This window comes from Manihot esculenta, chromosome 8 (genome assembly GCF_001659605.2).
Source record: "Manihot esculenta cultivar AM560-2 chromosome 8, M.esculenta_v8, whole genome shotgun sequence".
Classification (NCBI taxonomy): Eukaryota; Viridiplantae; Streptophyta; class Magnoliopsida; order Malpighiales; family Euphorbiaceae; genus Manihot; species Manihot esculenta.
This window is the reverse complement of record NC_035168.2, coordinates 6,181,118-6,206,600: the sequence shown is the minus strand read 5'-3', so window position 1 is coordinate 6,206,600 and position 25,483 is coordinate 6,181,118. Positions and strand designations below refer to the sequence as shown.

Here is a 25,483-nt window from a genome sequence, read left to right as displayed (position 1 = left end):
AATACCCGGGATTTTGTGAGAAGTGTGGGTAGTGGGGTGGCTAAACAAATCCCGAGGCCTGAGTGCCTCCTTGGGACTCTCCCATTCCCTCTTCTAACATACTAACTCCCAAACTGCCATCCCTTCTCTGCCCTACATCCATATCATCCCCCATGTCCTCTGACGCTCCTCCCTGAACTGTTCCTCTGACTGATCTGCTTCTACCCAGATCCAAAGACCTTCTAGGGTCTCTTACTGTTCTGTCCCTGTTGGACCTGCTTGACATTGCCCTAGGCAATGTAGGAGGACGGGCACTCATGCCCTCATCCTCAGGTGGCACTCCAGTCAATCGTGCAAATCGACGAGTTCCTCTCATCCTGTTTTCTGAAAAACAATACACATCACATAACAAGCAAACATTAGCATCATATGGTTCATGTGAGCACACATGAACCCTCATCACATATCATTAATGCACATGCATATAATCATGGCATTTCACATCATCATGCAAGACAGGACTCTACATCCTATCCTAGTGGACATGATCTTCCTATTGTGCTTGACCTTCTTTAACCTCTATGAGCCCGACACTCTAGGTCCGACCATATGAACCTAGGGCTCTGATACCATTCTGTAACGACCCGAAAATCGGACCGCTACCAGCGCTAGGATCCGGGTCGACTTAAGGCCGCCGGGACCCGTAGCAAGCCAAACATACATCCTGGAAACCTGTTTAATCCCATACATGATCAAGAAAATACATGAAAATTAAAACTTTTCTTTCATACATTCTATCATATGCCAAACTCAACCTGTGCATGCACTGAACATATACATAATCATAAACTTGACCCCTCTGTGGGATCTCATCAATGCCCCAATGGGCGATATACATGTGTTGAGTTGGCTAAGCATCTATATCATAAAACATCTAAGATCATGTATTTAAAAGAGATAACACATCCATATGGTCAAGCACAACCTCTAATCCTCAATATCAATATACATATCATGACTATTCAACTTTACATTTATCTTACAATTTATCATGTCCACTATCTATCTATTACAAACATGAGACTTTACTCTTCTTGACTTCTCTGTCTAGCCCGTACCTGCAAACCTAGGGGATTAGGGAGAGGGGTGAGCTACTAGAGCCCAGTGAGCAGAATAGTAGAAAACAATATTTAAATCTCATGCCATTATGTAATGCAACACATCACAACTAATCACATCTCGGATGGTATTGTCACCAATAGTCCTCTACATTCCAAAGTGCCGGGACGTAGAATGGGTACAACCGGTCTTTCTCTTAACATAGCATATCATACATACCAATGTGCCAGGGACGTAGAATGGGTACAACCTGGACTTTCTCTTACATAGTGCCAGGGACGTAGAATGGGTACAACCTGGACTTCCATACCATCTCATGTCGTAGCATCATCATACCATATGAGGACTAAAGGATCATCCAATAACCAATCCACATCAACATCATAAATGCAATGCAACATATTCGTGAATTCTAATGCAAACAACCTAATATATCTCATGGCATTCATGATGCATGGATCATGCTCAAAATTCATATTTCATTTATTTTAAAACTTAAGGTTTATTCCACTCACCTCTGGCTAGCTCTGACAAACTCTGTAGCAGCTGGCTCACTGCTGGGGTCCTCGGTTCCTCGGGTCCGAACCTACACAGGTGGACTCCAATGAGGGACCAAACATACATAAACATAACTCTAATATACTCCCCAAAAACCCCCTAAAACATCATAAAACAACTACATAAAAACATGCAAGAAATGGCTGGACAGGGCACTTTCGGCGGCAGGTTTGGCGGCCGAAAGTCCCTCTAGAGCCGAAAGTCAGGCAGGTTCGGCGGCACCTTCGGCGGCCGAAACTCCCAGACAGAGGCGAAACTCATGCATGTTCGACGGCACCTTCGGCGGCCGAAAGTCCCAGACAGAGACGAAAGTCTCCTTTCGGGGGCAACTTCGGCAGCCGAAAGGCCTGCCTCCCCAGCCATGTTCGGCGGCCGAAAGTGCCTTCGGCTGCCGAACCTGGTTTCTGCCAAAGGGCAGAAACTTGGCTCCTTTATGCACATTTGCCTCCAAAACTAACCAATCATGCATAAACTTGTTCTAAACATACATACACATCATACATCACACCTAGGGGTCTCAAACTATCAAATACCCCAACTACAACACTTCAAACATGCCACATTGTTCAAAAACATTAAAACATTTCATGAAAACATGGTTTTACCCTTCTAGGGGTCTCCGACATCTGAAATTCCACCGGACGGTAGGAATTCCGATACCGGAGTCTAGCCGGGTATTACACCTAACTAACGAATGTGATTAAACACATAGATAATGGAGCGAAGTTTACTCTACCACACCCCTAACCAACCAATATAATTAGAAATATAGATAATCAAGCGAAGGTTGCTCTACTGCACTCTTAACCAACTAATGTGATTAGAAATATAGATAATCAAGCGATTCTAGCTTCGAGAACGCCACAAGAAATTCTTAATAAGTTAACTAAGCATGGAGGAGATTCATATTAAAACGTCACAAGAAATTCTTGATAAGTTAACTAAGCGTGGAGGAGATCCATATTAGAACGCCACAAGTTTAAACCTTGATAAGTTGCTAAATAATGGAGAAGAACCAAAATATTATTCAAAAAATCATCTTTTATTCATTAGCTTGTTGTGGCTGTCACCTTAAGGGTGTTTTTATAGCCTTCAAAACCCTAATTCTTTTGTAGAAAAGTGTAATTATAATATAGAAAGAGTATCTAGTCAAATAGTCAAACCTGGATTACATTAAAGATCATTTTCCTAAATTATCTTGGAGAAATCTCCTTTCTAAATGGGCTGCACGAATTTGGCTTCTAATATAGGCCAAATTAATTTAAAACAAATCTCACAAAATACTAAAATACCAAAATAATAAAACTGGCCTAAATGCAATTTGGCCATACATGCATTACGCGATCTGAAATTGTGTTGTGCGTCCATATGTATTGAAGAGAGTGACTTGTTTCCTTATTCTCCCATACTTCTCAAATATAGTTCTCTTTTTGTAAGTCTTGAATTAAGCAATGATAACTTAATTTGTCATGATTTGGAGTTTTCTATTTTAAATCTTTAAAGCATCGTATTATTTCCTTACTCGTATCATTCTCTTCTTCTTCGAAAAGATTCGTCCTCAAATCTTCAACCATAATGATAAGAAAAGAATCGATAGACATAGGATCCTCTTTGAATTCAGTATGATATTTCGCGAATAAAACACTAAACTTTGACATCTCTCCTCCTTTTTTTCTTTTTTTTTTTTTTAAATCACACAACTGAAATGATTTTTTTTTCTCTTTTTTATCTCACTTTTTTTAAAAAAAAAACTCACACTACTAAAATAAACAAAAAAATTCTTCTTTTTTTTATATAAATATAACTGAAATTTTTTTCTTTGTTTATTTTTTTATTTTTTTGAGAGAAACTATAAGATAAAGTGAAATAAAATAAAAAAGATAGAGCAAAAAAATAAAAAAAAACTTATGAAATAAATAAATATAGATAAATAGGAATTTATCTATCACCGTTCTCTGATACCAACTGATGCGGAACCCTATGGCACAAGTCTCAAACCCATATGCACAAGTAGATATAGAATCCAAAAATTTAATAAACCCGCCTCCTATGGCACCCCACACTTAGAGAAGCTAAAACACCAATGATCGAAGGATTTAGATGAGAATCCAATAAACGCCACAGCGAATAGTTGATAAGTTAGCCAAGATTCTTGGTGCAATTGATGAAAGCAAATCCTCACTCTCACTCAAAGCAATACACAAGAATTCTGAAAATTTAGATTCAAAACTGCCTCTTACAAGTGTTTCTTATCCTTATATAGTAAGGAGAAAACAAATAAAACCCTAAGACACTTTTCTTAGACCTAACTGAACCACACATAAGACCCAAGCCCAAACACGCACTAAAATAACACATCAAACTCATAAGTATTAACACATAAGTCCAAGATATGGCCCAACACTCTAAAACTTAAAAGATAAAATATGGCCAGAATATAAGTCTAAGCAAAGCCAAAATAAAACAAGTGTTTAAATAATAAAACATAATAAGCCAATCATAACAATGTCGAATAAATCATGTAGCGCTATCTCCATTACACACCTCAAGTAAGGTGATTAGCTTAGGTGTGTCTTCAAGCTTTGTGATACATTTGCCAATGGCAAGCTCAGTCAATTCTTGTGTTACTTGTTCTTGAATGTGTAAGTTCATAGCTGCTTTAAGCTTCTTAACTTTGCTTCTTGTCACTGGTCCACTAGGAAGCACCAATGGATCCTTGCTTCCTTAATTCTCATGTAATTGTGCTTGCTGATTCGTATCACAAAGGTACTAGAAAGATGACAAAAGGACGAGCCAAAAGCAATACCAAAAGTCAGAGAGGCAAGGAGATAAGGGAAAGCCCAAAAGTTACCCAGTTCCCAAAAAATGAATGATTGAGGTATGTATAAAAACTACACTCCCTTGAGTGACTCATGGATATATATTTTAATATGGATCAGGAAAAATAACGAGGAAATTAGATAGCCTCCTAAACTCAACCCTAAGAAAGCTAGGAGACAAGATAAGACTAAGTATTGTCATTTTCATGAAGACCACGGACATATAACGGAGGAGTACCAGCAATTTAAAGACGAGATCAAAAGTGTAACGACCCGAAATCGGACCGCTACCGGCGCTAGGATCCAGATCGACTTAAGGTCGCCGGGACCCGTAGCAAGCCTGCCAAACTCTCTGTGAACCTGTAAAATCCCAAACCTGATCAAACATAACCTGCAAACTAAAAACTTCCTACTATCTCATACCATGGTTCAACCTGTGCATGCACTAACAAGACACAGACTCCCCTTGCCAGAGCACTCATCAAAGCTCTAGCTGAGTCCACACAACATTGTCAAACCTGGTCATTCATACTCATCAACTAGCCATATACATCACAAAAAGGTTAGTAAGAAACGACACACTTCAGAAGTTCATCACAAAGAGTGGAAAAAATAGGAGGCCCGAGCTCGAGATAACAATTCCCGAAACCACCACTGATAGTAAACCTATAGGGATTATTCATGGCAGTGCAGGAGGACCGAGTGCTAATAGGGGTGGCAATAAGGAGAATGTCACAGATGTTCAACTCTTAGGTCGAACTTCGAGCTTTGAAAATGGTCAAGTCAGATGACTAAGTCTTTTATTTTATCCTTATAGAAATATTTGTGATTTATGAAAATATTATAAAACTAAGATGCATTCTTCAAACTTCTTTTTTGATAGGAAAATCATAATCTTTAGATGAATGAAAGCGTGAAGACAAGAACAAAGGCAATAAGGCAATTGCCTAGCCATTCAGGCATAAATCGTGCATATAAATAGTCCGCGGAAAAAATTCATAAAAGACCATAAGGCAATTGCTAGACCATCCGGATATGGATCCATCATGTTAGGGCGTTGATCCATCATGTTAGGGCAAGTAAGAAGAAAGTAAAGACATTGTGCGCTCAGCCCGGACAAACAAACCACATGACCCAAATCATGAAAACAACTGTCACATTCAAATTTAAAGAATCGAAGACCAACGGGGGACCTCTGATGCTATATAAGACTCACCTAAAGTAGGCAGTAAGTTATCACCGTAAGATAGAGCATGTGGCAAGGATTTGATAAATTAATACACGGTCCCACTTATAGAAAGGAAGGCTCGGATGACCATTGTGCCCATAACCAAGAGAAAAGAAGATCCGGACACTTAATGACATGTCGGCCTGGGTCGGACAGACTCGCCCTCTTAACTTCAGGGCGAGTCTCTATAAGAAAGTTACTGTTAATATCTACAATTCAACAGATCCTCTTTACGCTTGTGATCACGAAATTCCCAACCAATTAGCCTGTGAAGATTTTTTACCAACGAGTCGGCCATATTATCGCCAAATTACCAGGAAATACTATATTTATTTCCACATTCTTACAGTATAAAAGGGGAACGATCACATAGGCAAAAATATACTATTCTCCCACACAACTACTTTCAAGTTCTTCATTCACCATTTTCTTCAGTCTATTGACTTAAGCGTCGGAGTAGCTATCGTAAGCACTTACCCCCTCACTTTCTCTATTCCGACCACATCATCAATTTAGTCTCTACAACATCAATTTTATTACTACTTATATAATTTAATACTTTCTTAATCATTGTGAAAAAACTTTCAATGACAGATAAAAGTGGACCGAATATTAGAAAAGTTGAATAATTTAGAGAGAAAATGAGAAATAATAAGATATGTTTAGGAGATTATAGAAATAATTATTATACTTAATAGAAATAAAAGTAAATTTAAAAACATAATTTCTATTTTTAATTTCTTTCCTAAAAATAAGTAATTTGAAAGAAAAAAATAATTCCTAAAAGGTGATGAAGGGATAATGAATAATCATATCTAGTGATATGAATAGCAACAAAATATTAGTCTTCGTTAAGATATGAGTATATGGAGTTAGTTTTTTTTTTTCAAAAATATAGAGTACGAGTGAGTAGTATTCGGTTTAAACAAAAAAAATTTTGATCGAATTGAATTAATTTAGAATTTTGGTTTATTTTTTTATTCATTTCATTTCGGTTATTTCAATACGGTTCAATTTTGATAACAAAATTAAACTGATTAATGATAATAGTATATTATTTTTGATAATATAGAAATATTATATCAAGATTAAAATATTTTAATTAAATTTTAAAATATTAAAAATAAGGTATAAAAAATTTTAAAAAATCTATTAAAAAATTCAATCGATTAAACTGAATTGAATAAAATCAGATCGATTCAATTCAGTTTCTATCTAAAATTAATTCGGTTCAATTTTCATAAATACTGAAATTTTAATTTTGAATTTATTTGGTTCAATTCAATTTTGTGCTCACCCCAAATATAGTATAATGACCCGAAATTCGGACCGTTACCGGCGCTAGGATCCAGATCGGCTTAAGGCCGCCGGGACCCGTAGCAAGCCTAACATACATCCTGTATATCTATTAAATTTCATATATGATCATGCATATACATAAAAACATAAAACTTTTTCTTTCATCCCAAGCTTAATCTGTGCATGCACATAACCATAAACATAAAACCCCACACTGGAGCCCTCATCAAATGCTCCAATGGGGTAACATATCGTACATTAAGCTTGGTTTAACATAAAAACAGCATTAAAACATTTCATTAAAAAGATCATGTACCAGAAGGGATTCACATACACTAGGGCCAAGCACAATTCTATTCTCAATACAATTCTTTACATTACATAACATTATAGTATTTTCCAATACATGTCCACTACTAACTATTACATACACTATGCCTCTACTCCTGCTGACCTCCTGGTCTATCCCGAACCTGCAAACCTGAGGGTTAAGGGAAAGGGGTGAGATACTAGAGCCCAGTGAGCAGAATAGTAAAATATTATATTAAAATCCATACTTTCATGAAATGCATCACATCACATCAAGGATGGACTTGTCACCAATAATCCTCTACATAATCCAATCATGCCAGGGGCGTAGTGCAAGCCACACCTGGTCTTTCTCTTACACATAACATATCATACATATCCAATCATGCCAGGGGCATAGTGCAGGCCACACCCGGACTTCCTCTTACATTGTGCCAGGGGCGTAGTGCAGGCCACACCTGGACTTCTATATCATATCATCTCATATCTCATCGTATCGAGGACTAATGGGTCATCCAACATCCATCCACATCAACATCATAATATGCAATGCAACATATTCGTGGATTCTAATGCAAACACCCTAGTAAACAACATGGTATTCATGATGCATGAACATGCTCAAAACTGATTTAATTTGATACTTAAAGGTCCATTCTACTCACCTCAGGCTGACTCTGAAGCAGCTAGCTCACTGCTGGGGTCCTCAATTCCTCGGGTCCGAACCTACACAGGTGGACTCAAATGAGGGACCAAACATACACTAAAATGACTCTAAATAACTCCCCTAAAACATCCTAAAACAACCATAGAAAACATGCAAAGGAAGGCTGAACAGGGCACTTTAGGCGGCAGGTTCGGCAGCCGAAAGTCCCTCCAGAGCCGAAACTCAGCCACTTTCGGCGGCCGAATGTGGTTCTAGAGCTGAAACTCATGCATGTTCGGCGGCACCTTCGGCGGCCGAAACTCCCCTCCAGAGCCAAAAGTCCAACTTTCGGGGGCAGGGTTCGGCAGCCAAAAGCTTGCCTCCACAGGCAGGTTCGGCGGCCGAAAGGGCCTTCGGCTGCCGAACCTGAGTTCTTCCAAAGTGGCAGAGCTCAGCCTCCTCATGCACATTTTGCCTTTCAAACCTTTCAAACATGCATTTGGCTATTCTACAACATGCATACACACATACATAAGCATATAGGGGTCTCAAACTAACCTAAACCCCAACACAAACACATATAGCAACTCATACAACATTCATTATCCATAAACTCAACATTAACCCTAACAACAATCAACTAACCTAAACATGCATTTCTACCCTATAACCTCTCATAAAACTTGTTTAAAACATGGGATAAACTAAAGATCTACCCTTACCTCTTGAAAATCGAGAGGGGAGGCGACTTAAACTTGGAGAAATGGAGGAAGAGAGCTCCGAGGTCTCCAAGCTTCAAATCTTGATTTTAGCTCCAAAAAATCTTCAAAACCAAGTTAAATAACTCATAAAACATGAGAGACTTGAAGGAAGAACACAAGATCGACAAGGGAGGTCGGAGACTCACCTTGGCCGGAAATGGGGAGAAAAAACTCGCCCATTTCGGACAGGAGACCCCTTTATAGGTGGCTGGTCAGGCCACTTTCGGGGGCCTAACATGTCTCCGCATGCACCCCATGTTCGGCGGCCGAACCTGGGTTCTTTCTTCATTCTCTTTCTTTCTTTTCTTTAAAACTTTAACACAAATCCTTTCTTCAAAAAAATCATAAAATACATGAAAATATTTTATAAAAACATGATTTTACCCTTTTAGAGGTTTCCGACATCCGAGATTCCACCGGACGGTAAGAATTTCGATACCAGAATCTAGTTGGGTATTACATATAGAGTCAGTTGAAGGCCCCTAATATGCAGTTGGTTGAGGAAAGGCATGGGGCATAAAATATATGTATAGATAGCTTTCAATTAGGCTAAATGGTAATGGGCTAAGCTTTGTGCAAATATTTGTTCCTTTGGTTTAAGAATGATTTGGGCAATTAATTGTTACTGACGAGTTGTTTATTAATTAACAACTACCTACTCAATCGTATTCCTATTATTGCTTTACATTTATGGCTAATTATTAGGGTTTTCAATTAGCTATTGTACCCCCCAAATGCCAAATATTTACTGTCTCAATCAAAATTTTCCTAATAACTACTCTAAATAGTAAAATTCATATTAAAAATTTTTGCAATCACATTAATTTTAATGCTGTAAAAACTAACGTACCGTATCAATATAAATTATTAATATTAGTAATATATAAAAGGGATATTGTACATAAAAATATCAAATTTATATTTTTTACAATTGTATTTTTATTTTTTTTGATAAAAAAATTTTATATTAATGATATTTTTATAATTATATCCTTCATTCATAAGCTCATTAATTTTTTAATGGTTAAATCTATTTGAACATAAAAAAACCTTCAAATTAACAAAAAAAGAGTTCTAATTAGTGTAATATATAAATTTAAAAACAAATATAGAGAACTCATTTCAACGTAAAAAAACCTTCAAGAGTAATAAAGAAAAATTTTAATTAGAGTAATATTTAAACTTAAAAATAAATATAGAGACGAAAAAATATTTTTTTTATAGTACCCAATTCAGAGTAAATAACAGAAATACAGATAGACAGGACATCTCTATGTAGAGTGATTTTTTAAATTAATTTTTAATGGAAAATATAAACAAAAATAGAATATAAAAATACCATTAAAATAAAATATTTTTATAAAAAAATTAAAGATACAATTATAAAAAAATGTAAAATTTAAAATTTTTATGGATATTTTTTCTATATAATAAAATTATGTAATAATAATGAAAAGTTTATGTATTAGTTTTTTTTTTAAAGCAAAGTTTATGTATTAGTTAAAAGTTCCTTTCAGCGGCATGTTTTTTGAGTAACTATTTTTTTAACAATCACAATTATAATATAAAATATTTATAACTATAATTTTATATAAGTAAAATAAAAAAATCTTATTATAAATTCATAACAACAGATTTTATATTTTTTTTACATAAAAAATTTTTACTGATAATTTTTAATGTTTTTATAGTGAATATATAATAAAAGTTTAATTATATTATATTATAATTTACTAAATAATATAAAAATTTATATTTTAAAAATTATTAGATTTTATAAGTAGGCGCAATAATTTCAATGATAATAAATTCTACGTACTAACATTATGAATCCACATAAAACAATTTTCATATTATTAAGCAAAAAAATTCATTTATTAAATATATATATTTAAATTCTATAATTAAGGGAAAAATCACTTAAATTAAAAAAAAGAATTAATTATATTCAAAGAAAAAATAAAGAAAAATGTAAAAAAGAGAAGATAGGTTGAATGCAAATGATTTGACAAGACAAGTGATGCATGTGAAGAGGAGGGATAGTGATGTAGACATATGACCTGACCTTTCAAACCCTAAATGCTCTCTCCTACCATGTACTTTCTTACCAGAACACTCTTCAACATTTTTTACCCAAACAGAAAATTATTTTCTCGAGAAAAATAAATTTATTCATTTATAATAAAAACGGCTAAGTCTCTCGCTTAGGGCATAGTGTAGGACACGTGTCAACAACCCATGATCACTCTCAATCAGTCCCCCTTTCTGATGGATGTATTGTGATTCACTGATAGGGTTTTATTTTTTTATGTGTTGTTATTAATAAGAGGCTCTGACTCCCACGTGCAATGGCTCTGCTGCTCTGCCACTGCCTCTGCGACTGCGACTGTCAGGCCACCCACCACCACCACCACCACCACCATCCTCATTTTCCACCCTATCTTTATATAATAATACAGAAACAGTCATAGAGAGAGAGATCTCATCACATGTCTCTTCTTTCAAGTCTCTCTCATTCCTTTTGCCTTTCTCTTCCTCTTCTTGTCATTGATCAATCTCCTTTCTCTCTCTCTCTCTCTCTCTCTCTGTAAGGTTCTGTGCATGCCTTTGAATATGATGACTTACAGTGTTAACTCCAGTTAAGAGCTTGTGACCCTTGGGCATTTCTGTCATACCATTCTATAATAAGGGCTATTCTTGTATTTTCATAAAATTTTGAAAAAGAAAATTAAACAGAAATAAATAAATCCAATTATTTGATTATCTATTTTAAACATATATTTTCTTTTAATTTTCATTAAAAATCAAACTGAGAATTAATTTTACCGTTTACGTACATATTTTTCTATGATTTTTAAATATATTATATACTTTTAATATAACTATATATTATATACTACTATTTTCATGATAAATTATATATTAACTTTATAACTAAAAATTATATAATTAAAAATAATATAAACCCTTATTTAGTATGCAATTTATTTAAAAAAATAATTGAATTTTGTCAATAAAATTCAATTTATTTTTATTTATAAAATAATTTATTTGTTTGAAATCAATTTAAATATAATAAAATTTAATTGAACTTTTTTATATTAAATAAATTAATAATAAAAATTAAATATAAATATTTATTTCTATAAATAACGATTATTTTTATCACATTCATTGAAAAATATAATCTATTAATTAATTTTTAAAATATTTTAAATGGTAAAAAAATATTTTTTAAGAAAATATTTTGTAGAATTTAATTTAGTAATTAAAATAAATTTGATAAATATATTTCAAAAGAAAACTAAATGCGCATTCACAAGCTTAACCTAGTAGTAAAGTGTATCCGAGTAAATATGAGAGATCTCATATTCAATCCAATCATAGAGCACTTTGATTTATTTGGTACTTTAACAAAACACAAATTGCTTTTTAGGCTTAAAATGGAAATAATGACAATTTATTTTTAGCGTGATTTGACATAATTGGCTAGTGGAAGATACATTAAAAGCACAAATTAAGATTTTTTCCTATAAATATTAATATACATAGAAAATTTTAAAAATAAAAATAAAAATAATTATTATCTTGTAAGATCCAATTGAGAAAAACAAACCATTCTATATTATATTGAGAGAATGATTTAATTTCCACTGTATTCTATGTGTGCTTTTAAGGTTTTCAACTATAGCTTATGAGACATCTTGATTGATTTTTTTTTCTTAATTTTTTTGAGCTTTAAATAATTAATATTTTATTTTAGAATTACTCTTATTGATAAATAAGTGTGCTTTTAGTTTTGGATTAAAAGATTTTTTTTTGTCATTTTAATAAATTCTTTAAACTTATTAATTGAATTTTTTTTAATTTAACAAAAAATATAATAGTCTAAAATTTTCAATTGAAACTTATCATATATTTTAATTTTATAAAAATTGTCTAAATAGAAATATAAGCTTTCTTATACAATTTTAATATCTGTGTCTATTATATTAAAAAAAATATTTTTTAGTCTTTCAACTATAACATAATTAACAGATTTATCTATTTATTTTTAAAACTCAACACTTTAATTATTTCACTTTAATTCTGTTAAAATTTAAAATTTTTTTATTAAAAATTTAGGTTAACTCAATAATTTTTAATATAGATGGTAAAATGAACTCGCAAGATAATCTAATTTTTAAGTTAGAGGAAAATTCAAAATTGCAAAGAAAAAAAAAATTAGGCAGATAAATTGATGGGATAAGTATCCGATGATGTGCAACTTTCTTATTCTTTTGGGTAAGCTCGACCATTTTCTATAATTAGACATCATTTTCCACTTTAGATTGATTGGACTCTTTATTATCACACACCAAATCTATAGGAGGAAAAAAGAATTTGCCTCTTCATCTTCTTCTAAAAGTAAGTTAAATTTATTTTCGGATTATATACTTATTCGACTTTTAAATTATAAATAAATAAAATTTTAATATTTTTAAAAATTTTAAATTTTTTAATTAAATTATTCCAATTAAATAAAACTTTAGTGTTAATTGTTATAGAATTTTATATGAAATAAGTAAAATTTAAATAATTTATAATGTTCTGAAATTTTGAAAATAAAATTTTTAGTGGTTATGTAAGCTTAACGCGAGTGGAGGATATCCCTTCCTTTTATTATTTTTCCTGTCTACTATCGGTACCTAATGGCCTTTTTGCAACAGTACTGTTCGTCTCTATCGGTTAGGTTCGTACGTCCGAAGGGCGTCAGACGTCTTAAGGGCGTCAGACGTCTTTTTCATACCAGACAGCCATTTAATTTTTTCGACGCGCATGTAAACAGGGCTGCGAGGTGACTGGATCTGTCGTCTTTTTTCGTATTATATCATTGGACTGAGCTCAGGATTAGGGGATTAGGACATTTGGGCTTATGAGTGACCCGACCTGCTTTCTGAGGCCATGTCTGAGTAGGGCCGGTCCAAATCGACAAGGAGAATTTCTAATTCTTGAGTTAAGATAATTTTCATGGATTTGAACTCTTCTTAGACGCGTGAAACCGCCTGTCATCAATTTATAAATTGATTATACTCATTGATTTGAAAGAGCTCATAATGAAAAGCTTACTTCCATTGTTGTGAAGATTCTTGGAACCAATGAGTGGAAAATTCTGAGGAGTACTCATTTGAAATATATATATATATATATATATATATTATATTCAAGCTCACATTTATTTAAATTATCATATAATTTAATAATATATTTAAATTTAGTTGATTCTATAAATAAATATAAGAATAATTTGATTGACGTTTTTTCACTTGTCAAGTGAAAGAAGCAGTGGATGAGATATCGATCTCAAACTCGAATTTTTTTTTAATATTTACTTTATGATCATAAAAAAATTTATATCTTATAGTATAATCTACTAATCCTATTTTTTTTTATGTTTTTTCATATATATATATATATATATATATATATATATATATATATATATATATTATTTGATATAATTTATTTTATAAAAATTAAATTCAAATAATTTATTTATAAAATCATGTAAAATTTTAATTTATTTTAAAATAAAAAATTTTAATTAAAAATAATTTTTTTATTTTAAATAAAAAATTATTATAACACAATCAATTGAATTAAATTTTTATAAAAAATAATTATTCCAAATGGAGAGTACATGAATATATAGCGTGGAATTTCATTTTAAGTGCATTGTGTGAGTTTTTTGGATTTATTAGGGAGAATTATTATTTAGTTTTTGTGGCATAAGAAATATTACTAATTAATTTTTTAATTTTAGAAAATATATTAAAAAGTTTATGAGGTATTAGAAAATCTACTAATTAGTCTCTTCGTTAATTTTAATTAAAAAAATTTAAAATGTTATTAATTGGAGGGACTAATTAATTTAATTTTTATAAAATTAAGGGATCAATTAATAAATTTTGTTAATACTATAAAAATTAAATAATAGAATACTTAATATTCAAAATTAACAAAAAACTTATTAGTAAATTTTTTAATATCTCATAAATATTTTAATAATTTTTTTAAATTAATGAACTAATTAATAAATTTTAGTACATTTGAGGAATTAAATAATTATTTTTCTTTATTATTATAAATTTTAGGTGTTTAAAAAAATTGATTAATATTTGGTGGAATGAGTATTTTTCATGTTAAAAATGAAAGACAAGAGAGGAGAACATCTAGTAATGTGTAGTATTATATAGACTTATTCCTATGTTGCAATGATTCACTTTTGCTAAAAATGTAAATATTAGAGGTAAACAAAAAAAATTAGGACATTTTTGTGTTAGCACTATTCAGTTTAAATAGAAAAAAATAATTTAAAATTTTAGTTTAGTTTTTATTTATTTTAATTTAATTTTTAATTTTAAAAATTTTAATTATTTAATTTAATTCAATTTTATTTAAAAAAAATCAAATCAAATTGATTAATAATAATAATATATTATTTTTAATAATATAAAAATTAAATCATAATTAAAATTAAAATATTTTAATTAAATTTTAAAATATTAAAAATAAAGTATAAAAAATAAAAAATTATTAAAAATTCAAATTAATTAAACGAATTAAATCGAATTAAATTGATTCAATTTAATTTAATTTCTAATAAAATCACTTTGATTTTTATAAATACGAAAGTTTTAATTTTATTAATTTCTGCATGAAGGATGGCCCTAATATTGCTGTGAACCCAATACATGTATGGAACCTACTTAATTATTCATTCCAATTCCACCTATTAACCATTTTTTTTAAAATAAAGAACAGAAAAAAAAAAAAATATATATATATATATATATATATATATATATATATATATATATAATCTCAATTCTTTCTTCACACTCATTTCTATTAATAAAATAAAAGTACAATTTCATACAAAATATAAAATTAGTTTTACCCTCATTCATTTAATAAATCTATTTATCAAATTTATAAAATTTTAAATTATTAAATATTTAGTCATTCCTTTTATTTAAAGAAATTAACTTTTTAAACGGTTGCTGAATTTATGGACAGAAAAAACGATTTGGCAGCTTCCGTCGCCGGTTTCCTTGTCATGAGACTTGATATACTATTCTCTAATTAGTCTATATCAGTCCTTGCAATTATATAACCACAATTATTTGATTTTTATAATTTAAAAATCATAATTTAATTTTTATAATTTGACTAATAACAATTTTTCAAAAAAAAAATGGTGAAGGTTGAATTTAGGGGGTTAAATGAAAGAGCACGTGATAGAGAGAATTTATCCAAAATTTTTCTCTTTGTTTTTTTTTAAAAAAAAAATAAAAGAATGAGAGAGAGAGAGGAAGAGAGTATAGAAATAGTAAAGCTTGACAGGAAGAAGCAGAGGGCAGAGGGCAGAAGGCAGAAGGCAGAAGGCAGAAGTAGGGAGGGAGGAGGGCCACGGGGGGGAAGATTGAATACACAGAAGGGAGGAAAGGAAAGGGAAGAAGCCAAAGGGGTCAACAGAAGCAGAGGGGAAAAGAAAAGCAAATAATGGCGAGCGTGTGTGTGGGGTTCCGACAAGCGTGGGCTTGTCTTGTCTTGTCTTGTCATTTCCCTTCTTCTCTCTCTCTTCTTTTTTATTTACTCTTTTGTCCTTCTGTTTTTATTTGCATGGCTATGTCCTTGGTCAATCCCCCTTGGTCAAGCCTACCATTCCTCTCACTATTTTCTAATATTTTATTTTTCATTAAATAACCTTATTATTTATACAATATTTTTTAAAAAATTATTAAAAAAATATATTATTTTTTTTGGAAAAGGATTTATGACTCAACTCTATAATTATATTAATTAATTATACGTGCAACTAAATGAAAAATGAATTCATATTTAATTGAAATGAGCATCTTCATTTAATTTGTCTAATGTAAAAAGTAAGTTCTTATTTTGCATAGCATCACTCAGCAGATAAGAAATAAAATTATGCATAATTTTATAATATTGAAAAAAAAAATTTTCTGACAAAATGAATCATCATTCAGTTTTGGTTTTGTTTCTACTGGTGGTGGTGATCGAATCAACCAAGGAGGCGGGCGGTGCTTGAGCATGTCTAATGCTTGAATCCACCGGGCCTTTATTTTTCAGATGAAGCCACCCATGGCTCGATAGGGTTCATGTGGTTGGATTTAACCTTGTTTGTATGTGGGCTGTAAGAGTCTAGTTGTTTGAAATCAAACCCATTTAGGCATAATATTTAACCTCCTCTTTTTAATGAAAGATTCTTACATAAATAAAATATTATTAATTTAATGGAAAACCTATCTTAATTTTAGTTGATATATTACTTATTTATTGGTTAAATTTATACACCTAGACCCAGATGTGTAAAAGAATTTCTGAAGTCTTTCAAGTTTTTGAAGGCTTAGAAATATGAAGTCTTGTAGTCATCTTTACTTAGAAACAATTGAAGAAAGAATAAAGGCAACACTTAACATTTCACAAGAGTTTTCAGTATGAGAGTAGGAGTTGAACTCTAATTATTTAAGGCCAACTCAATACCATTTGCAAACCGAGCTCGCGGCGGCAGGCAGCTAAAAATGATATGCTCATTGCTCAAGTGTCCTAATGGATGAATATATTCCTGTCCTTCAATATATATCGATATATACACATACAATATTGAAGGTAACTGAAATTGTAACCAAAATCATGAAGGTAAACTTCAAAGTTTCCATTAAAACTGTTAATCCCCCCAAGGTCGAGGCTAACCTCTCGACGAAGTTTTGTCCAACGATCAAACCTGAATTCTCTCCTCAGGAGAGAAGTGAGCCTTGTCACTATATCAAACATGGCTTCACTAGTTGCAAATAAGCTAGTTGTGTGTGAATACAAGTGATAAGTGGAACAAAGGGCCGACTCTCACTTGCAGCCACAATTTTGTTTCCTTTGGCACTTACAAGAAAAATAAATAAAAAAATAAAATTTACCTCTTTTATATGTAGAAAAATAATAATTTCTATGACACTAGATGTTCAAATCTTGTCATGGGTGAAAAAATAACAAGCAAAAATGAAATAACTACAACAATACTAATAAATTATAGCCTTAAGACATGAGCATGACTTGTTCTGTCAGCTACGCTAATTCAGGGGAAGAAAAGGAGAGAACATTAACAAAAAAAGTTAGCTAACAGATTGTGGAATAAGTAGCCTATCTAAGGTGGAGAGAGAACCTGTCAGTGGAGAATATGTCTCAGATGATTGCCCAAAACTTCTTTCTACAAATTAGAACTGTTTCAAGCTTCTTTTCTTTGTTTTCCAGAGAATGTGATTTAACCTCCCATAAAAATTTTGGAGCCAAATCATGGATCCTTGAGCTAATGGCTTCCTCATCTCTTATGATAATATACCCCTGCATTATGCTCAATATGAGGCTCCAGTAATCTGTTTCTAGACATTGAGGTCTGACAACACATTTGATTTCAAATGCAAGACTACATCTACAGTTAATGCAATGGTAAAAGTGGATAAGGAAAAGATTAAGCATTGAGATTAAAGAATCACTGTCACCAATCAAAAGAACTTATAGCTTACCATGCATCTAAAAGTAAACGCGAAATGAAAAATAAAAGGCTAAATACTTGATGACGCCCATGTTACTATATGGGATTAAGCTGTCAAACACTTGAACTAAAATCTTAACGCATTGAATACCTGAACTTTTAAGAATCATAATCATTAAACATGAATTAACTATGTTTTGTCAGGAAAAATAAAGAATAATCCTACTTATTGCTTATAATACTCTAAATTTCACTAATTGTACATAAAAGTTCTATAAAATGACAAAGCTACCCTTATACAAATGAAAGTAACTTTGTCACTTTATGAAAATTTAGAACACATTTAATAAATTTAGAATATAGTCCGCAGAATTAGAGTATAATAAAGAATAAGTGAGTTCATTCCTACTTTTTTACAAGACACGGATAAATTATATGGTGGATCGGTTATTCCATATTCTGAATGATAAACAACTAAAAACTTGACAAATAGATAAATTTAGTAATTAAAAAAAGAAAACTGCTTGATATTTTAAGGGTGACTTTTCCTACTTTAGGGTATACTTTCTGCATCATTGTTTAAATTTTATTGGGTTACCATTCCATATCGCTTACCTGGAATCACAGATATATGGCAAAATTTCTACAAAACATGGCTAACTTGTGTTTAATTATTATGTTTTTCTTTTTCAAGTTCAAATGTGCAATAGATTTTAATTTTAGTTCAAGTGTCTTATAAGTTAATTCTACATAGTACAAGAATATAAGTATGTACTTAGCCAAAATAAAAATAAAAGAAACTAAAGATCAAAATTGCCACAATAAAGTTTTAAGATGACCACTTATAACAAATTGAATGTAATGTTTTTGTTCTTTTTTCCAGATTATCATATGGATCTATGTATCAAAATAGTTTTGGAGAATTACAAACTCAAGACAGTAAATCAATGAAACAATATTACACATCGACAAACTGCAAAAACCCTAGCCATGATCCAGTTAAACTGTGAACCGGTCAAATGGTTCCATCATGAATTGGATTGGGACTGTTTATTAGATGGCTAGTTACAGGCCTCCCCTTCTTGAACCAGGATAAGAACCGTCCCAGAATTGGCCAGTTCAAACTGCCAGTTCCTAATCAAAATAGCCTAATTAAAAAATCTCTTTTTCAGAAAAAAAAAAAATTGGTTCACTTTAATTTTATTATTATTATTATTATAGAAACTAAATAAATGATGTATTATAAATCTAGATCTTATAAATTTATGTATTGTAATGTATAATACTAAAGTCGTCGTAGTTTTATATATTTTGAATTGAAGCCAACTGAAACTAATTGAACAAAAATCGCTTGGAACCATAACCATGTTTAAACCAAAACCATTTTGAACAGAAACTGGTTTGATTCATGAAGCCTACCAAACCAATGGTTCAAGCTGAAACTCGACAGGAACCAGTCCATGGCCAGGACTACACTGTGACCATACAAAAAGTGCATAGCTTATCATCAACTATGATTTTTATTCAAAAAATATACAAATTACCTGAGGTCGTATAACACGGTCCATCTCTAGCATGATATCCTCAAATAAGCAACCTTCTCCACGGTTTCTATAATGACTGAAGAGATGATTGGCATGCAACAAATCATATGTGCGTGGATATGTTGAGAATGGTTGACACCTGAACAAAAATATGCATACCAAACTAGGATATTACCACTCATCTATCAAAATTAGCATACAGCAACAATCTGAATTCAAACAATTTCTCACCAATCGTGGAAAGCACCTAAAAGACCCCGATCATAAATAGCAGGTAATGTATTCTTCATGCTCACAGGGACTATATTCATAACCCAAACAGGCAATGTGTTCAAAGCCACAGCAAATCCACCAAGAAAAGCATTCATGTCCATTATGTTTCGTATATCCGTCTCACCAACATTCAACAGCTTCCAGTAATTGCTGACTTGATTTTGCCAGAATATGGCATCTGAAGCAAACTCTTCTTCAGTGATACCTGCAATGAGCATGTCCAGAAATTAATGTGTCAGATTGAAATGTTTAAGCATATTTCTGTGTAATCATAACAATAATTCTAAATGATAAGGCTAAAGTCTAAACATTAATATTTTCTTTTTTTATTCTTTCAAATAATCAATTTCCAATATGTAAAGAAATACTGCTTGTTGCTTTTAAATTAGCAAAAAATAAAAAGAAAGTTGCTTTCTAGTAGCTATTCAAATGCTACCTTATTTTATGCCCGGTCAATATGGATTGGACTTATTTTCACCTAAAATAAAAGTTTTTTATCAAATTAAACAAAATAAAAAGAAAAAAAAGTTGGGATTTAATTGCACATTTGACTATAGAACAAGCATTTATCAATGATGCATTTGCTCTGATTTTTCTTTTCCACTGTGCTTATCACCATGCAACTGAAACTACATAATGTGATAAATTTTAAAAATAAAATCCCCTTTTAGCCTTTATTTTCTTTTGAAAAAAAAAGTGAAAATTCTTGCAAGTATGAAGCAATTAATGTACTGAACAGGCTAAAGCAGGAAAAAAAGAAGAAGCTATTTAAGCTCATAAAAGGTTAAGTGATAGAAATACACCTATTTTGATGAGATTCTTGGAGTATACAGAGAGACGCTCTGGCCTGGGAGGGAGTTCCTGAGCATTTATTTGTGCAGCCCTTCTTGGTATACAGTTCCTCAGTGGTGTCTTCCAAGATGGTTTACTATCATCTGCACTATCACATATATGTATTAACTCCATTTCTGCATTGTGCATTAGGCATGACTCATTCTCTTGTTTAAACCAGATTGCTGTCTGAACCTTTTGAGCAATGAGTTTCCAGCACATTGCTGAAGTCAGATTGACCAACTTTTCCCAAATCTGTGGAAAATTTTTATCCTTTCTGTAAGCAGGAGGAGCTGAATAGACAAAATATCCATTATATCTCAGAACACGATTAACTTCTTTCAGTAAAATACCATCTGCAATGAAAAATATAACGGTAGAATTTAGATTCACTGAATTTTTTAAAAGAATGCAGAAAAAAAAATTCAGAAGACTAACCTTTCTCAAACTCAAGATTATCATAAATAATAACAATATAGAGTGAGGGACTATATCAGCTAGCAACTCTAGGAAGGAACTATTATTTCTATGGTTGTTAGGGCATGAATGTACTTCAAATTGCATAGTCTTTTTTTTTTTCCTCTTCATACGTATCTCAACGGAGGAACAACTATCGTGGGCATTTGTATATAAATTTTGTTGTTATACTAAATTAGTCATTTTCGATTCAAATTTCAGTCATTTTAATAATTGATTGAATAGAAATTTATATTATTATTATTTTTGAAATATCAAAGAGAATTGAACAATGGGAAATATTTGACTAAAAAGGATAGAGAGCGGGGGATTTTCAACCAAGTTTCTCAAAACTCCTATATTGCAACAAATCCAAATTCAAATTCAAATAGTGTCTTGCCACAAAAAATTTTGAAATGAAAAGAAAATGAGACAAAGAGAGGTACTAGCTTGTAGAAATGAGAACTTTAATGAATTTGTTCCTCTTACACTACAAGAATACCTTTTTCCCCTACTCAACAAATCATAAAAAATACCAATCAGTGATCCATTCTACTGGTGCATAATTGACAATTTAATTTTCTACTTCACAACTACTAAATTGGACAATAATCATTAGTAACTTCTTTTGGCTGACAAATATCATTTTAATAGGGAAATAATTGCAGCACATCAGCAATATTATCCTAATTAGGAATGTCACTTTACATGTAACTTTTTTAGTATTAAACAATATTTTAAAATCATTTTGCACAAACATATGTATGAAACAGCAAAATACCATTCTCATGCCAATCAACACGACACCTTGAACAGTGAACCATATCAAAAGAGCTAGAGGGATATGGGAGTTGCTTTGTGGCAATAGCAGAGATCATAGCACCAATTCCTCGTTCTAAAGCAAACTGAATTTGATTTTCATGGCCATCTTTGGGAGCAAAAGACATTGTTTGTATATCCAAGGGAAGCAGATATGCTGAGAAGCTAGCAACCCCACAGCCAACATCCAGAACTTGAAAAACCCCAGCTGAACGTAGATCGCCTGTTTCATTAGTTGTCATATTTCCTAACCTGCACTTAGATTAAAAAATGACCAAATGGTACTTATAAATAATACCAAACCAATCCAGTGCTTGGATAATGGAAATATCTTAATCATGATGTAATATTCATGTAGGAATAACAAGGTAAAAGCTAATAAGAAAAAGAAAATATAATAAATTTACCTTTGAATGTACTCAGGAGCTCCATGCTTGAAATGAGTACCACCACCTGGGAACCACCATAATTGATCCTTTTCATGCACCCAATTTTGTCCTCCTTTGACTTTAGCAAGACGGGTATGATTCACATTGCTTCGCCACACATAATCCCGGCTGGTTGACCATTTTATTGGCAATTTATAATCTTCTGGTGGTGGCACCAAGCAAAATAGACGCCTTTCAGGGGGAGGGCAATGGCTCTCTAACTCTTCTCGTCTAGAAAGATCTAAGCTTGGGAGTATGCTGTTCACATATAAAATATCATGGCAAGGGATATACTCATTGAATTTCAAGGGACATATATTCATCCCACTTTCTGGGATCAGCAATGGTGTTTTGCGGTAAGCAAGAGCAATTTTGTTGGTAAATGTGAACAGATCTGCAAATATCCAAGATAAAAATATTTCAATTATTAGAAGAATAAAAGTACTTAAAAGTCAATACTACACATAAGTGCAGAGCCACATAACAAGCTCATGCATAATCTTAAAAACATGGTTTTATATTATTTTGCTTAACATATGATTGTAAAATATGTGTTTGAAATGTGATATGTAATCTGATACTACACAGGACTGTGGAAAATCTGCAATCAATCAATGAATGAAATGAGACTCAAACTCATTTCACTAAATCAAATGCATGTTTAACTATCTAATAATGCTTGATCCATATGAAGTGCAGAATCACATCTAGGCAGGTAATGCTGTCCAAGCAATCCAAGTTCACTACAACTTTGCCGTTCTCTATAATTTAATGAGGTTTTTTAAAATAGAAAATTACTAAAAATGGAACTTCAAATTCTATGCTAAGCAGCCTAAATTTCCACTCGAAACCCATCTCGAAAATGGGGAAAACATTCTTTTTTTTAAAGATGAAGATCATGCAATAGATTCAGCAGACACAGATATAAGTAGAAAAAAAAAAGCAGAATAGCAAAAAGAAAGAGAAGAGCGTACCAGGGGAGGAAACAGCGGAAGATGAATTAGAGGCGAAGGATTGAGAAACATAAATGGGAGCATTGTTGCCAAAAAGAGTGCCTAAGTAGAACGAACCCACCATTAATAACAAAGCCAACATTATCATCTGCCCTGATTTCGAATCAAAGGCCGAACCCAAAGCATAGCCTCCCATCTCTCTCTCTCTTTTCTGCGGGTGGATTGATCTAAATTGGTTCACTATTGAACTTGGAATAACAACTAATAAGGAAGACTATACTGCCATTTCCAGATCTCTGTAACAAGCACGGAGAAGAGGAAGAAGACGATCAGCTGAAGAGCCCGCCTCCGGTTAGTTTTTGTCGGGTAAAGTAAGGAATATTAAAAGGCCAGAGTTTGTTATTTGTTTCCATAGTAAGTTTTCTCATAAAAAAGGCATTGAAGAAACAAATCCAAACTTTCACCATACTTTATATTTATATTTAATACTTTTAATAGTAAATATAATTTTTTTTAATTTATCATAATTTAAAAAAATTATTAATAAATTATAATATAATCAATTTTTATATTATTAATAAAAAATATAATATTTTAATTTAAATTTTATATTAAAATTAAATATATTTTATATTTATTATTATAATATTAAATATATTATAAATATTTATTACAAATAAATTTATATTATATAAAAATATCATATATAAATAATATATATTAAAATATTTTATTGAATATTTATATTCAATATTATAAATTATGTGTATATTTTTATTTAAAAATTTTACTTTATTAATAATATTTTAAATAAAATAAAATATTATAAATTTTAAATTATAAAATTTTATTTTTTTTCTATTTTAAATTTTATTAATAATTTATAATATTATATAAAAGTGAAAATAGAATAAATAATAAAATTTATAAAAAATAACATTATTGTAATAAAAAAATATATATATAATTATTTTATTAGTCAAATAAAATTTTAAAAATTATATTTTAATTTACTATTAATTTTTTTAAATTCAACTTAGTTTTCATGATATAATTATTGAAAATTTATCCAATAGCCCTATAAAAAATAAGAACACTTATCCTTTCAAAAAATAAGAACACATAATATTTTTTATATTTTTTTAATCTTTATAATATGATTTTTTAAAATTAATTAATTAATTGTAAAAATTTATGATTTTAAAAAAATCTTCAAGTGTATAAAATAATTTTTTAAAGGATATAACAGTTTTTAAAATTTTAATAGATAAAATATATATGGCAAAATTTATAAAATAAAATTTTAATATCTACATTAATAGATAATCTATTAAATATTATTGATTGCTAATTAATTATAGAAAATATTAAAATAATGTTAATATCTTTAATTCAATAAAATTTTATAACTTAGAACTAAAATAATTTATTTTGAAAGTAATATAAGATATCCCATTCTGTTATTATTTTTAACTAATATTTTATTTAGTATTAATAAAAATATTATATATGTTTTTTCCTTCCTGAAGTTTTTTCATTAATTTAGCAATTTTTCATAATTAATTAATTTATAAAAAATATTATTATATAAAAATATTTTGAGGTAAGTTGTAATATTATGTTAAATAATTATTATTTTTTTTAAATTAAAAATTTCCACTACCAAGTCTATTTAAGTTATTTTATGTATCTGATTGGGAGATAATTCACTTAGCAATTTATTAGAAAATTGTTTAAGTCTTATTTGACGATAATCGAACGAGAGTCCTTTTATGGTCGAGTATTGATTCTTAAAAATTTGAGTAAAATAAAATCAAGAAAACAGTAGGATGGATTTCTCATTCATAAAAAAAAATTACATGGGAGGCACATCCTCAGCTTCCTCCCGAGTCTCTATTATATTAT

The 25,483-nt window shown here is 30.8% G+C and overlaps 1 protein-coding gene across 3 annotated transcripts; it reads right to left on the bottom strand.

Annotated features, from left to right (window-relative positions):
* Positions 1-17,681: 17,681 nt before the first annotated feature.
* Positions 17,682-23,998, bottom strand: LOC110620211 (probable methyltransferase PMT7). Of its 3 annotated transcripts, none has more exons than XM_021763845.2 (7): positions 23,600-23,998; positions 22,605-23,019; positions 22,160-22,449; positions 20,895-21,278; positions 20,050-20,296; positions 19,819-19,957; positions 17,682-18,123 (listed from the first exon to the last, which is right to left on the bottom strand). In XM_021763845.2, exons 1-7 carry the CDS (start codon positions 23,772-23,774, stop codon positions 17,965-17,967), a joined length of 1,809 nt encoding a protein of 602 aa, XP_021619537.1. In that variant the 5' UTR covers positions 23,775-23,998; the 3' UTR covers positions 17,682-17,964. The 3 variants fall into 3 exon arrangements, with proteins under 3 accessions (XP_021619537.1, XP_043814611.1, XP_021619538.1); XM_043958676.1 differs by lacking the exon at positions 17,682-18,123 and adding an exon at positions 18,190-18,211; XM_021763846.2 differs by lacking the exon at positions 17,682-18,123 and adding an exon at positions 18,230-19,408.
* Between the last annotated feature and the right edge of the window lie 1,485 nt (positions 23,999-25,483).

What these genes read in the sequence shown, in the direction of transcription:
- LOC110620211 (XM_021763845.2), bottom strand. Translation starts at nt 23,774, where the DNA reads ATGGGAGGCTATGCTTTGGGTTCGGCCTTTGATTCGAAATCAGGGCAG. An exon ending in TGTTGATTGGCATGAGAATG is followed by an intron (nt 21,279 to 22,159) that starts GTATTTTGCTGT and finishes TTTTCATTGCAG; the next exon opens with ATGGTATTTTACTGAAAGAA. An exon ending in ACCGTGTTATACGACCTCAG is followed by an intron (nt 18,124 to 19,818) that starts GTAATTTGTATA and finishes AGCATAATGCAG; the next exon opens with GGGTATATTATCATAAGAGA.